This window comes from Carettochelys insculpta, chromosome 10, assembly GCF_033958435.1.
Source record: "Carettochelys insculpta isolate YL-2023 chromosome 10, ASM3395843v1, whole genome shotgun sequence".
NCBI classification, from domain to species: domain Eukaryota; kingdom Metazoa; phylum Chordata; order Testudines; family Carettochelyidae; genus Carettochelys; species Carettochelys insculpta.
The window spans coordinates 5,494,114-5,509,207 of record NC_134146.1 but is presented as its reverse complement, the minus strand read 5'-3'; the positions used below and the strand labels follow the sequence as shown (position 1 = coordinate 5,509,207).

Sequence of the window (15,094 nt, the reverse complement as noted above, 5' to 3'; positions counted from 1 at the left end):
TCCAGTTTATCCCTTGTCAATGAAGGTCATTCCTGGCAACAGGTATATCTGCTCACAGAATAAACAAATTATGAGCCCTAATGATAAATCTTCTGTATGGTTTTATACCTGGATAGAATAACCAGGATATTGAGTCCATCTTTTATTCCTAAAATACTATGGGATTTTCATAGCAATTCATTCATTAGGAATGAGTGGTGGGGCATCCTGGTTCCAGTCTTCCTGCTGCTTACAGGACCAGGAAGCTGACCATCTCATGGCTCGTCAGCGTCCAGGTCCCACAAGTAGTGGGAACCTGGGAACCAAGCAGCAGCCTGGCTCCCAGTTCCCCTACACTGACGGGACCCAGGAAGCTGACCAGCCATGAGCTGGTCAGTTTCGCAGGTCCCAGAAGTGGCAGGGAGACAGGAACCATGCTGCCACTTGGTTCCCATCTCCCGCCACTTGCGGGACCTGGGAAACTGACTAGCTCATGGCTGGTCAGTTTCCTGCGTCCAGCAAGGAGAGGGGAGCCAAGCAGCAGCCTCATCTGGGCCTGGTGCTGGGGACTGGGCTGGGAGCTCAGCTGCTTCCCAGCTGTGGGGCAGCAGGGTCTCCCTGCCCCCTGGATACGGACCCCACAGCCAGCTCTGCCAGCTTCCAGCTGCAGGGCTGTGGGTCTCCCCACCTCCTGGCCAGGGACCCTGTGGCTAGTTCTAAGCTGGGGCTGCGAGTCTTCCCAGCCCCCAAATGGGGACCCTACAGCTGACTGCCAGCTTCCATCGAGGGCGGTGGATCTCCCCCCTCATTGGCCAGGGGCCCTGCAGCTGGCTCTTCCAGCTGTAGGGTCGCTCCCTTCCCCCCACATGGCTCTCCCTCCCACCAATACCCTCTCTCACGTAAAGACAAGACTACACACATTTGAAATGTGCATATCTCAAGGCATTACTGTACCTGTCTTATACAGAATATTTGAGTATCCATCAGTCTCCTGGTCCCAGGGCTGCTGGATATGAAAGAGTTTACTGTACTAGGTTCCCAACTCTTAAAGATGCCTAATCATCATACGTATGATCCATGCGTACAAGATCTCAAACAAGAAGGAACAGTTTCTTACCTGGTAATGACTGAGGTCTTTCAAGATGTTCTCCTTGTGGCTTTCATGACCTTCCTTTTTTTTCCCCCACGCCTCAGTCTTACAAATGAAAATTCTGGGCAGTAGAGGAACTGAGTGTCAGCTGAGGTTGCTGTGCCTTTCATGCCCTTGGAGGCTTAAGGGCATTCCAGATACATGCATAACGCCACCTGGACATTGACTGAATAGAATTCACCTCTGTATACCGACAATAAATTTCCAGAAGGGTCCACATGGTCAATTGAAATTTTCAAAAGTGTGCTTCTCTATCAAAATTTTTAGGGGTCCACAAATGAAAATGGACCAGAACCACTCAGTATCTGTAAGGTACTTTGTCCCCGTGGTGATGGAGGCAGGGTAAGCGTCTGAGCTAGGTTGGAAATTCTGCCATTAGTCTGTGTAAACCTCATTTGGCTTAGTGGAGTCTCTGCTATAAACTGAGAATAGCATTGACTGTGTTCTTATAGCCCCAAGTCTTAGACTGTAATTAAAATACAGTGCTAAGATACAGAGTTTGAAACACCAGTCTCAGGTGTTTTTCTAAGAAAATGACTGCTATTGTCACATGTTTGTTTGAGTATTAATACAGTGATTTAGCTTAATGTGGACGGACAGGTCTTGCTGGTTTCTTAATACTACTCAATGGTTTCTTCACATGTACACTATTGTTATTTTTCATTGAGAAGTTAAGTGTGTAGGCACATAATAGTGATTGTATCATAATGAAAAATTTCCAATGTCGTCATAAAACTACAGGTGACTATTTGTCATCTTTACCATGCAAAGAGATGATCTTGTTTATATCACTGAATCCTTGGTAAATATGCTTTCATTTCCAGGGGGAAGAAGCTGATGATGATGATATATACAACGTGCTTTCCACTTTGAAGAGATTAACTTCCTTTCATAAGTATGTGATTTTACTTGAATCAGCTGTGTCAAGTGATGTATAATGTTAGCCAATAAAAGATTATACTCAGTGTTTCAAAAGATGAGAAAAATGATGTGCTAAAATATGAAAAACACAAACTTTAGTGCCAGGAAGCATAGAGCAACAGAGGAATTTGATTCAGCAAAGCACTTATACATATGTCACTAAGTTTAATTGAAATCAATGCCTTATAATTAAGCCTACTAGTTAGCCATAGAAATCATGGGTCCAGGATTTCTATGATTTCTGCACTGGCTGGTGCAACTGTCACAGGGGCTGCCTGAGCTACTTGGACAGCCCTTGATCCAGGCTGCACTGGCTACTGCTGAGGCAGTCTTATGCCACCACCACTCACCCACCAGCAGCAGTGGGAGGGGCTCAGAGCTGCCAGAGTGAGGGCTCAGGGTGGTGCTTTCCTTGGAGGCTTCTTGGAATTGGTGCCACTTGGTTCCCGTCTGTGGGGCAAGGCTGTGGGTCTCCCCACCTCCTGGCCAGGGACCCTCCTGCCTTCCCTCAGTCCCTACCTCCATGCACTGCCTCCACCCATAGGCATCACCTCCACAGCACCAATCTGACTTAAGTTTCCAGCCAATGGCCACTGTGGAGTTGAAGTGTGAGGTGGAGATGGGAGTTGAGAGGAGCTGGGTAGTCAGCCTGCCACTGTTGCCAGTCCCTCCACCCCCAGTACTAATGGGCATCCCAACCACCCATCTCTCCCTCAGAGGTCCCACCCCCGCAAAAGCATCTCAGCATCCCCAGCTCATCCTCCCACAAGCACCTTGATTGCCTGAGCTGCTCTTCCTACTCCAAGTACCAGTGGGAGCCCTTGTCTACCCTCCTTCCCCATGAGTTTTAGTCAGGGGTATAAAGTAAAAGTCATGAACAGGTCATGGGCCATATTTTTTGTTTGTGACCTGCAATGAATTTTACTAATAATACCCGTGACTAAAATGTAAACTTACAACTATTTTGCTTAGGAATGTGGGTTTTTTTTATTATTAAAACAGTTGTGCTGTAAAACCCTGGTAGGTGACTTTTACTGGTATAGCATATTCTCCATCCTCTACCCCCATGTTAGACAGTCTTCACAGCACTAGTGCTTGCACTGTCCACGTGAGCTGGTGGCAGAACAACACTTTGCTCTGAGACAAGGCTTATGACCAGACCTCTGGAAGAACTCTCCAGAATACTCTGCCTAAGGGTCTCACAGCAGACTGAAGAACTCTTTGTGTTAGAGCTTTCACATGATTTTTAAAAGATTTTTAAATGAAAATGTCAGTTTTTTCATTGCTTTGGAAGGTTTTCTCCTCAAAACTTCAAAACAAAAGAAAGTGGCTTTCTGAAAAGGATCTGAAGGACAGCACTTCTCCTCCTTTATCTCCAGGGACAATAAACCACAGGAAGAAAACTGATTCCCAGTTGCTTGTGAGGGAAATCCATGCTGAGATAGTTGAATAAGGCTGCATGAAAGCTCTGTTCAATGAGAGCAGGCCAGAATCAATGACATGGAACTGAGCATTCTTTAAAGTATTCCTGTGTCTCCCATAAACATTTAATCTCTATTCCCTCAACTTGCAGAGGAGGTAGGAAGTAAATCCAGCCAATGTGTAGGCAAGGGCTGTGCTAAGATGGTGATAAAGCATACCATTTCCATAAGCTGCTTTACCTGCAAGACCGTAGCTGCCTTGAAAGGTGCCAGTGCCTGAGAATTTACTGATATCAATGAGTCATTTCTCTCCATTAGTTCTAGCTCTGTCTTTATTCGCTGCAGCTAGTCTCCATTTAGCCTGGATCTCTCATCAGGGAGCATGTTATATGATTCAGATCTCCTTTCTTGTGAAATGTGCGTATCTCTTTTCTTATTCCAGTCTCCAGAGATCCCAAAGCAGGTCATAAAGCATCTGTTGTTCTCCGTAGGGTGAAGTGCACAATACATGCCTGCAGACTCTTTTCAGTCTCCTTGGCAATGCACTCACCCTCCCATGGCCTTTCCCCACTTTTCTCGGTGGTATGGCACAGGACTTCTGAAGGATTACTCATACACAGCTCTTAATGGCATAGCACAGACAAATTTGGATAACCTCTCCCTGAGTTAGAAGGGGTTGGCTTAGGGTTAACTATCCAAACTGTAGAAAACAAAAGTTACAGAAACTTCTACAAAGAAACCGACAACTGTACAAGTCTTGGAAGGAGTTGACCGTCCTTTTGGATTGACTATGAAGCATGGCAGGGAAAGTCAAAAGGAAGCTGCCCTTGCAGATGACTCTTTTCTCACCCAGGACAGCCACCCAGTTTGGTACATGGAATGTTCAGACCATGGATCAATTGGCGAACACAGCACAGATTGCAGCGGAAATGAAACAGTGCAAGCTTGCAATTTTGGGCTTATGTGAGACAAGATGGCCACAACTATGCCTGACTGCAGGTGAAACCTTCATCTATTCAGGACATGAAGAAGATGATGCACCACACACACAAGGTATGGGCTTTATATTATCAAGAGAGGCATCTGGTGCTTTAATGGAGTGGACAGTGGTATCATGACATCATCACAGCCAGATTCTACATCAAAGTGCAAAAGGTATTAATTGTGCAAAGTTATGCACCAACCAATGAAGAAGCTGAGGAATGTAAAACAGACTTCTGTGAGAAACTACAAAGTATGGTGAACCAGAAAGTGAAGTAGATTTTGATGGGTGACTTCAATGCGAAAATTGGAAGCATAAATACAGGCAGAGAACAGACTATGGGAAAAGAAGACGTAGGCAACATGAATGAAAGTGGAGAGTGCTTCAGTGACTTTTGTTCCTTCAACAGTTTGGTGATGGGTGGTAAAGTTTTTCTGCCCAAAAGGATTCATAAGGTCAGTTGGGTTTCACTGGACCACCAGTCAGAAAACCAGATTGATCTACATCTGTATCAGCAGTTCTTTAAGAAGATCAATGCAGGACATCCATGCTAGAAGAAGAGCAGCTGTAGGTTCAGACCTTTGCACCCTTTGGTCACAATAAACCTCAAGTTCAAGCTCAAGAGGTACACCACAACAGCAACCAAGCCAGGACTGAGATTCAACATGGAGTAGCTGAAGGATTTAGAGACAAGAGCCAGTTTCCAAGTGGACCTGTCCAACAGACATTTCTGGCAACCCTCATCCTCAAAGATGCTACCGTGGAACAAATTTGGGACCACACCAAAAGAGCCTGCAAAGAAACCTGCAATAAAACATTGTGAAAGAGGACAAGGCATCACAAAGAATGGATCATAGCAGAAACTGAGAGAAAAGTAAAGGAACAAAAGGACAGAAAAGTTGCTGTCCACAGCAAAACAAAAGCAGCCAAGGTGGAAGCTCAGAGACTATAGGCAGACGTCAACAAAAGTTAAAAAGGCTGTAAAATGGGACAAGAAGAACTTTGTGGAAAACTTTGCACAACAAGATGAACAAGCTGCAGGACAGAGAAACTTGAAAGAGCTCTATAATATCACATGGTAGCTAGCTGGGTCCTGGCATAGAGTGGATGAGCCAGTGCAGGATAGGGAGGGACGTGTGCTAACAAACCCAAGTGAGCATCTCAGTAGATGAAAGGAACACTTTAGAGAGCTACTGAACCGCTCTGCCCACATGGAACCTCCGGAGTTACCACCTGCAAATATACCACTACAGATTAACAGCAGCAGACCTACCAAAGAAATCAGAAAAGCCACTGCCCATCTGAAAAGCAGAAATGCACCTGATCCAGACAACATCCCTGCAGAAGCAATCCAGGTAGGTAGGTAGACATCGGTCAACATGATGTACAATCTATTTGGAAAAATTGGGACACTGAAGAGAACCCACAAGACTGGAAACATGACTACCTGATCAAGTTTCCAAAGAAAGGCAACCTAAAGGAATGCAAGACCTGGAGAGGCATCATGTTACTCTCTATTCCAGGAAAAGTGGTCAAGAAGATTCTCTTGAAGAGAATGAAGACAGAAATTGATAGACAGCTCAGTAAAGAACAGGCTGGCTTCCGTACCGACAGATCCTGTACTGACCAAATAACTCTGAGCCATCACAGAACAGTCATGCGAGTGGAACCCACCCCTTTACATAACCTTCATAGACTGAAAAAGTCTTTGATAGTGTTGATAGACACTTTGTGGAACTTGCTGCAACACTATGGCATCCCATCCAAAATTATTAACCTGATTAATTCAGTGTATGAACCCTCGGCATGCCAAGTTGTTCACAATAGTGTCTTGACAGAATCTGTTAGCATGCTGTCAGGAGTGTAACAAGGGTGCCTATTGTCACCTTTCTGGTCTTAATCACAAAGGACTGGATTTTGAACAGGACAACAGATGGCCATCAACAATGCATTCAGTGGACACTTTTCAAACAGCTAGAGGACGTTGATTTTGCTGATGCTGTTGCCCTCCTTTCCCACCAACATGAAAGCATGAAACTAAAGGTCATAAAATTAGAGAAAACTGCCTGATTGACTAGACTGAGCATTAACAATGGAAAGACTAAGACAATGAGGATCAACCATTCCAACAACACCACCCTCACGCTGGAAGGGGACGACCTGGGAGATGGGGAGCTGTTCACCTCTTCAGGGAGTTCTAGGTGCATAGATAGAGAAATAGATAAGGGTATCAGTTCCAGGATAGGGAAAACAGCTGCATTCAAGACTCTCCATCCTGTATGGAGTTCACAAATAATATCTGCGAAGACAAAACTGCAGATCTTCAACACAAATGTGAAGAATGTGCTCTTGTATGGATGCAAGAGCTGGCATACTGAAAAGCCTTCAAATCACAAGCTACAGATATTCATAAACAGATGCCTGAGGTACATTCTTCATGTCAAATGGCAAGACTTTGTCAAAAATGAGGAGCTGTGGAACAGAGGAGGACATGAGCCAATTGACATTGAAATCAAGAGAAGAAAATGGGGATGGCTCGGCCACATTCTCAGAAAACCATCATCCAGCATAGTCCGTCAAGCTCTCACATGTAACCCGCAAGGAAAATGCAAAAGACTACAACATTGGCCAAAGTGGAGAAGGTCTACTGAGTTTGAAGCACAACAACTGGGGTACTCCTGGAGCCAGCTAGAAGTTTTTTTCCCAGGACAGAGTCAAGTGGAGGGGACTTGTGGATGACCTGTGCGCCACTTGGAGTACAAGGGTTAAGCGGCAGTTGTAGTAGTAGAGAGCCTCTCGGGAAAGTGTATCACTCTCTAGATCCTCAGGTTCACAGAGCTCTCAGAAACAGGGGTTTTGAGAGAGAGACCTCAGACTCTCAAGCTTCCCAGAACTCAGCATAAATTGGGGAAGGAGGGAGTCCAACGTCACAGGTATGTTTTTAGAAAATGAAACATTGAAATTTAAAAGGGGTAAAGTTGGAGGGAAATGGAGTGTTTCTTTCTCATCTGGTTCATGCAAAACTGAAGTAAAGCAAGAATTCACATTCAAGACCTCATCATACCTGAATACTAAAGGATGTCCTTTATTCTGATTACGGTTAAGTCTGCTGAAGTGCCTCACTAAGGTGCATAGTCGCAGCAGCTCAGGGAGTATTCCTGCATGACAAAATAAGATTAACACTCTGATCAAATTTGGATGCAAAAGCAACAAACCTGAGAGTATTGGCTGTAGTCTTTTATTGTGGAGGTCTGCGCCCAGTTAGGAGACTATGGTGAGCGTGGAAGTATTCCTTTGGTATCCAGTGCTCTTCTAGGCTCTGCTATAGAGATTACACATGAGGACAGGGCCATTGCTACCTTTTCTGAGGCTTGGGAGATCTAGGATGGACTCTCAACAAATGTCCAAAAGCTCCTCTTGCTTTTGAGTTTCCCGTGTCTTGGAAGATTACCCCAACCCACCCCTAAAACTGAGGTGCCTCACTTGTGGCTGTCATCTGGGAATGAAGCAGATCAGAAAATGAACGAGGTGATCAGATGAATCCTGCAATAGTCCATCTCTGCACACATTGGAACAGTAATAAGAGTTCTGTGGACAGAGATTTTGAAAAGGACCCAATATTCTTTATGGTTCAAAGAGAAACAATAGCATTCAGGCCCCTGTAGATCTCAGGTCTCTCAACAAATTCATAAGAAAATCAGTATTCCAGGTAGAAATACTGTAATCCATCATGAAATAATTTTGTTCCCATGTCTTTGGAATACAAAAATACATCTCTAGAAATCTACTGACTTGTAGCTTCTACACTGGTATTCACAGGTGAAAGAGATGTCTGAATGACTTCTCATATTATACAGATTCCAGTAGTCATTGCTAAACACTTTCTGAAAAATGGCTTTGAGTAAACAAATGTAAGGATCAGTTACAACCGTCACAAAACTTTCAGCACAATCTTTATTTCAGAAAGGAAATGGGAAAAGTTAGTGTCTGATTTGCCACACTTTAATGCAGCTCTCCTAAAGTTAAAGTCTCTGACTGAGCTTCTGGGTTTGCTGGTTTCATATATGGGGTACCACCTCACAATTCTTGCTTAGCTACAAGCCTGCAAATCAGTACATAAAGATTTTGGTCTAGATCCAGTACTAATATCCCTTGATAAACTCAATATTAATAAGCAGCCCAGAGAAGCTGGCCAGCAAAACAGATACGCTTGGCTCTCTATACTCCAGGTGTCCCTGATCTGGGAACATTGATAGTATAGACCCTGGCAGGCAGCAGAGAAAATGGCTCTGCTTGCTGCCATGCTTCCTCCCCTCTCCTCCAAATGGGGGGAATGCCATTGCAAACAAATACTGAACTATTGAGTCAAAAGCTGTGTCTACTACAAAAATAACTTCAAAGTTGCTTACTTCAAAATAGCGCGTCTACACACACCCTCCTTCGAAGTTCAACTTCAAAGTAGGGCACTACTCCGATTCCAGGAATGGAGTAAGGATTTTGAAGTCGGGCTCCTTACTTCCAAGCAGGGAAACAAAGTGTGTGTAGACTCTCTACTGGCTACTTCAGTGTAGTGCCTAACTTTGAAGTTAACTTTGATGACAGTTCCTAGTGTAGACACACTGAAAGAGAGTTTTCTTCTCGTATTTTGTATTTTTGAGGGAACTTGGCTAATGATTTTTGTTTCGCTTCTTGTTTTAGTGCTCATGATCTCACCAAATGGGATCTGTTTAGTAACTGCTACAGATTACTGAGGACTGGAATTGAACATGGAGCTATGCCAGAACAGGTACAATTAGCAATATATGATATCATTTGGGGAAAATAAGCTTTGAGTTTTAGGAGACTAATCATAACGGAGCAAAATAAGATGATGCTCTAATCTTTCATTTCCTGATACCACATCTTTTTGATCACGTGGCAAAATTAATTTTAATAAAATTCCTGGGATTTTCAATAAAAAGTCAGTATAATGAAGTGCAGGGCCAGAAGTCAGGAGACTATTCTTGTTTATGCCACTGTGGCTACGTCTACACTAGCCAAAAACTTCAAAATGGCCATGCAGATGGCCATTTCGAAGTTTACTAATGAATCGCTGAAATACATATTCAGCGCTTCATTAGCATGCAGGCGGCCGCGGCACTTTGAAATTGATGTGGCTCGCTGCCGCACGGCTCGTCCAAATGGGGCTTCTTTTCGAAAGGACGCTGGCTACTTCGAAGTCCCCTTATTCCCATCTGCTCATAGGAATAAGGGGACTTCAGAGTTGCTGGGGTCCTTTCAAAAAGGAGCCGTGTCAATTTCAAAGTGCCGCGGCAGCCCGCATGCTAATGAAGCGCTGAATGTGTATTTCAGCGTTTCATTAGTAAACTTTGAAATGGCCATTTGCATGGCCATTTCGAAGTTTTTGGCTAGTGTAGACATGGCCTCTGTGATGTAGTCGGGGGTGGGATGTGTGTGAGCGACAGGCTGAGTAGCTCTCACAGGCTGGGGATGACCCCCTGTTGTCCATAACCTAAACTGTTAGGTAACACCTCTGTCCTTGAACAAAGAGCAGGGAGGAGCCAAACTGGTTTGTATCAGAAACTGGCAGAGAGGGCGGGAAGAGGGGGAAGGCAGTTAGCTTGTGCTGAAGGGAGAGGGAAAAGGAGAGCTACTCCCTAGATGGGGCATCCCTCGGGCCTCCTCTTCCCAAGATGGATTAGAATGACTGTCTCTGCTTGCTGTGCTGCCACCTCTGCAATATGGTGTGTCCCTGTTGACTAATAAACTTCCTGCTCATCCTGCTGAGTGAGAGTCACTTTGGCTGCAGACGAGGTGCAGTGCTTGGGGACTCCAAACCCCATTACAGGCTGACTCCCTGTGCAACTTTAATCAAATCACTTAGGCCCAGTTCTTTAAATGAACTTAGGCACTGCTGTGCCTAAATACCTTTACAAATCTGAGCATTTATCTTTCTATGCCTCAGTTTCTTCCTCTATAAAATGAAGGTAATTTTATGTACTCTGCTAAGGAGTATGTTACATATGTACTGGTAAAATTAGAATTATGATTAAACTGTAATGCTGACCAATAACTATGTAAGTGTTTGTCCTCAATGGAACAATCACTGAGCCAGACATCAGGAGTGATTTTGTAGCCTACTGGTGAAGGCACCAACGTGGGAGACGCAGCATGCATTATCTCTTTGCCAGTGACTCATGTTTATGCTCAGTAGTTCAACAGAGATGTAAGGAGCCCCATCTGAAAGTATCCCAAAGCTGAATAGTTAGAGTACTCTTTTGAGAGGCGGGAGGGTCCTGTTGAGACCCTTCTCCCCTTGTGATGGAGAGGGAAATTGAACATGGGGCTTCTACACCCCAGGCTATTGCTCTAATGTCTGGACTAAGAGTTATAAGGTTGGCATCTCCTACTACAGCACTTTTTTCCTAAAATGCCTTAAGGTGCCTAATGCTAAAGCGGGTACCTAACTCCAGAATCTTAAGCAGAGCTAGCTGTTTCCCTGGAGTCCAGACTAAGAAGCCTCTTTCTATGGGAAAGGTGGGGATTAGCATGCACTCATTTGGTCAGCATCTCCCACAGGCTGTCTTATGTAGTTCCCCTCCTAGCATTCTGGCTTTTAGGACTTCCATTTTAAGGCCCTTGTCTCTCTACATACATTATATAGAACTTAGGTGTCTAAGTCAGGCTTTGGCAATCACAGCAATGTTACCAGGTACTGTGACTCTGAGCATCATGATACATACCTTCTTTTGAGTATTCAGTCCTACATCTCAGAGCTGAAACACCCCCAGGTCTCTCTAAAGATGCTAATGAGAAACTATGGAAGGCGTCAGCCAGCAGGACAGCCTGTCTCATACTGGAATCACACTGCTGTGGGAAGGAGGCTAGCAGAATAACACGTGTCTTTGTAACTGACAGCTGTCCTTTAGTGCTTCGTTTTAATAGATGTGTGACAACCCTCCTCCCCTCCAAATTACTCCCACTTGAACAGTAGTGGGGGGAAAACCCACTAAAAAGTGAACCTCACAGATCTTTTTGTGGTATTTTTGCAGGAGATAATGTGGCCTTTAGTTCTATTCTCACATAAAATTTCACTGAGAAGCACATAGCACTGCCACAGACATAACATACCTGATTTAAAAAAAAAAAAAAAACCTCCAGCATAAAGAAATAAAAATATAAGAGCTCCTCCAGTATAGCCCCTTTTACCCATCGACATATGTCTCTGTTTCTATTGATTGTGGGCTGATGTGGGCAAGAATTTGAGATGAAGTCATAGTTGTCCTTTGTATTTCTTATCGAACTACAGGTGACACCTCCCATTGATATCTCTGGATATAGCACTGATATTCTCACCAGCTCCATGAGACACGTATTTTTTTATTTGTAACTGAAATAGATGGTAACATGCATCATGGTACCAGACTGTCATACTGACATAAGAATGTGATGTTTTAAAACACATGCTTTTACACTGAGATATCCAGATACTGGGTCATACTCTTGTCATGTTTAGACTTACCTAAATCTTCCTTTACTGACAAAGATACCTCCTACATTTTTTTCTTCCCAGTGCTTCCAATCTGATCTCCTTCTCTCTCTCCCCCCTCTCCCTTCCTCCATCTTCCCCTGCACGCACACCAGAAGAGGTAAATTGTCTTTACTTAAACTGAAGTGGCTAAGGGGTAAAATCATACCTTTGAAAATGAGAAGTGATTGATGAGAGCTATTATCACTTTTACAAAACTCTTCATAAACATCAACTAAATTTTAGGCTTGTACTTGATGTCTTCTGGCATATTGGGATTCTTTGTGTTCGCTCTTTTACAGATAGTTGTTCAGGCGCTACAATGTTCCCATTACTCTATTCTGTGGCAGCTGGTGAAAATCACAGAAGGCTCCCCCTCCAAAGTAAGTAAAAATTCCTGTGTATATAGCCCATACTGAAGAAGTTAATCTTGCTTGGGTCACTCGGTTCATTGGGCCTCATTACCTTCATTGTGTCATTTCTACACTAGTACAAAGTGGGTGTAAATAATTACCATTCTGGTTTACTAGTATTTAATTTCCACTTTAACTAAAGTACAGGCCAATGGATATCTGCGCTGGCTCTGTTTTGGAAGTTGATACTGGTTGATTTTCATTTCTGAAGATGTCTAATAACATTTCTCTAATGATACATGCATGTGTCAGAGATTGTGTTGGTGATATTGCTTATCCAATTAGAATAGATTGCCATGTGGGAAATAGTGTTGATTTGTGGGATCATAGATTGCTGGAGACCTATGTGGCATTTAATTTTAAATGAATAATTATGTTTTAAGGTTGCCAAAGGTAAATGTTAGTTTTCTAGGTAAAGATGTTACTAAGTAGGCACTGCACAATAATTGTCAGTGTTCTTATAGCAGAAAAGTCTCTTCATACTACATTACATTTTGTAAGTTGTTACACGCCTCGTGCACAGTTACTGGCGATTTTTCCTTCAGCATCAGGGCAGCAGGAGTATCCCCTCTTGCCTCACATCATTACACACAGGTATAGGGGACCTCAGTCTCCCCTAATCCCTGCGGTTTCTTCTTACCATTAGTGACAGTTGTTGGGGCTGTGATTTTTGTATTTCAGAAATCTTCCCATGCCTTCTTGTATAGTTTCTCTTGTCTTAGTGTAGCTTGGATTAGCATTTTTGTTTAGCGTTACCAAATGGAATAAATTGAGTCTAATTCTTAGTGTAGATGGCTCTCTGGTGGCCATTTGGGTACAAGTTATGGTACCAGATTTATGTTGCACTATCTTGCCTTCTAGACCTGTCATGCTTGTGGCAAGCTGGTGCCAGCTAGTGACCCCCTTCATCCTCAGTTCCAGCTTCCTGAAATTTCTGGGGACAGCCCATGTTGGTGACAAATGTGCATATTCAGGATCGTGCAAAAAAGGACAGAGTGTCCAGGCTCTACTACTTATGGATTGTGCACATTGCCCTTCCTGAGAGCATTCTGGCTCTGAATGGACACCAAGCATATCTGAGATGGTCAGGAATATTCTATAATGTAGCCAAATTTTTGGGCAAGCTAGCTCATTGGTACTGAAGAAAAGATTTTGCAAAGGGTACTGAAGGGGTCTTCAAATAAGAGGCACCTCCAACCACAGCCTCCCTGTGAAGGAGGATTGCTGCCTTTGGCACTTAAAAAGGGCCTGTTGAGACTGATGCTGGTACCAGCTGCAAGAAAGTCTGCATGTAAGTCTTTGAGATAGCTTGTGAAGTACTGAACTCTTGTTACATTTTCAGCTACTGGACGTGTTTCGCACTCAGTCCTGAGAGAGAGAGCAATGCAGACCCTGAGAGCAGCTCAGCTCTGGGAACAGTCACAAGGACTTTACACACCATCCAGGTGCACAGTCCCAGTGAGAACAGAACCCCAGATATATCCATCTTAGTCTGCATAAAAGTTTTATACAGAGCGAGCTTATAAATTGCCCCCTTTATCAATGAAAGAGATACACAGCTTCTGTCTCTCTTCAAGATAATCATTATTTGCAATGAGTTTAATAAGGAACAGAAGTGATTTTTCTTAAATATAAAAATTAGGATTTAAGTGGTGGCAGGTGATAAGACACACAAAATGAGTTACTAAGCTAAATAAAACAAAACATCCTGGCTAAGTGTAATACTTTAAGAAACCTATTACATGCAATGTCTTGCTCTAACAGTACTTCTAATAATCTTTTCTCACAAGCTAGACAGCCTCCTAGGTTGGGGCTGATCCTTTTCTCTCTTCAGCCTTATATGTTTCCAGCAGTGATCTGGTTGGTAGCTGGAGGGTGTCTGGCTGTCTGGCAACTATATATGTTGTTTGATTTTTCTGATTAAAATTAATTTTGGCCAAGGTAGGAATCTTTTGTGTTCAGTTTCAACTCTTTCATATTCCTGTGGAAAAAATACTACATCCAAATATTTTGCAGCGTGAGGTAACATGGCCACATGTCTTGGCAGGACGACAGAGCATTGTTCTGAGTACCAGACCATTAAGTTCCCTGAACAGGGATGATAAAGGTGCTTGATCCTGCCATGGGAGTGGGGGACTAGATATGATCTCTTGAGGTCTCTTTCAGTTCTAGTATTCTATGATTCTGTGATCTTAACACTACTAATGGCCTTCATTAACACATTTAGATATAGAAACAGGTTTATACTGGGGCACTCATACTGCCCCAATGGGTACTGCTGAGTGAAAGACCTTTGACAGCCATGCATGAGGCATTCACATGCCTACTCTGGAATGGACATATGCAACACATCTCAAAGTATAGTCATAGAAAGGTAGTTAACCATTTTTCCCATCACCCACATGTATAATTCCATCAGCTGTCCCCCTGAACCATCAGTTACCCACACACTTCCCAGTGCCCCATTTATACCCAGTAAATCCTTGTTTCTCCAGTCCACCAAACCTCCCTCTCTTTAATCTCTAAGTCTTTAATTCCCATTCTATGGTCAGTACTCAGCAGGTTTTTCTACACAGCACGCTTGCCTTTCTAGCTCCCCTCTCTGCAGATGATTTAGGATCTTGTGGTTTTGTTAGACCTGGTGCATGTTCATTAGTGTTTAACAGATTTTTCTTTTCATGTTGAGTTATCCTGGAACTG

The 15,094-nt window shown here is 43.5% G+C and overlaps 1 protein-coding gene across 1 annotated transcript in view; it reads left to right on the top strand.

The window, feature by feature from the left end:
- STAG1 (STAG1 cohesin complex component) overlaps positions 1 to 15,094 on the top strand; it is a 331,084-nt gene that overhangs the window by 253,940 nt on the left and 62,050 nt on the right. Inside the window, exons 21-23 of the mRNA XM_075003885.1 lie at positions 1,954 to 2,024; positions 9,152 to 9,239; positions 12,284 to 12,364. Of these exons, the coding sequence (XP_074859986.1) occupies positions 1,954 to 2,024; positions 9,152 to 9,239; positions 12,284 to 12,364 (240 nt within the window). The remainder of the gene's footprint in view (positions 1 to 1,953; positions 2,025 to 9,151; positions 9,240 to 12,283; positions 12,365 to 15,094) is intronic.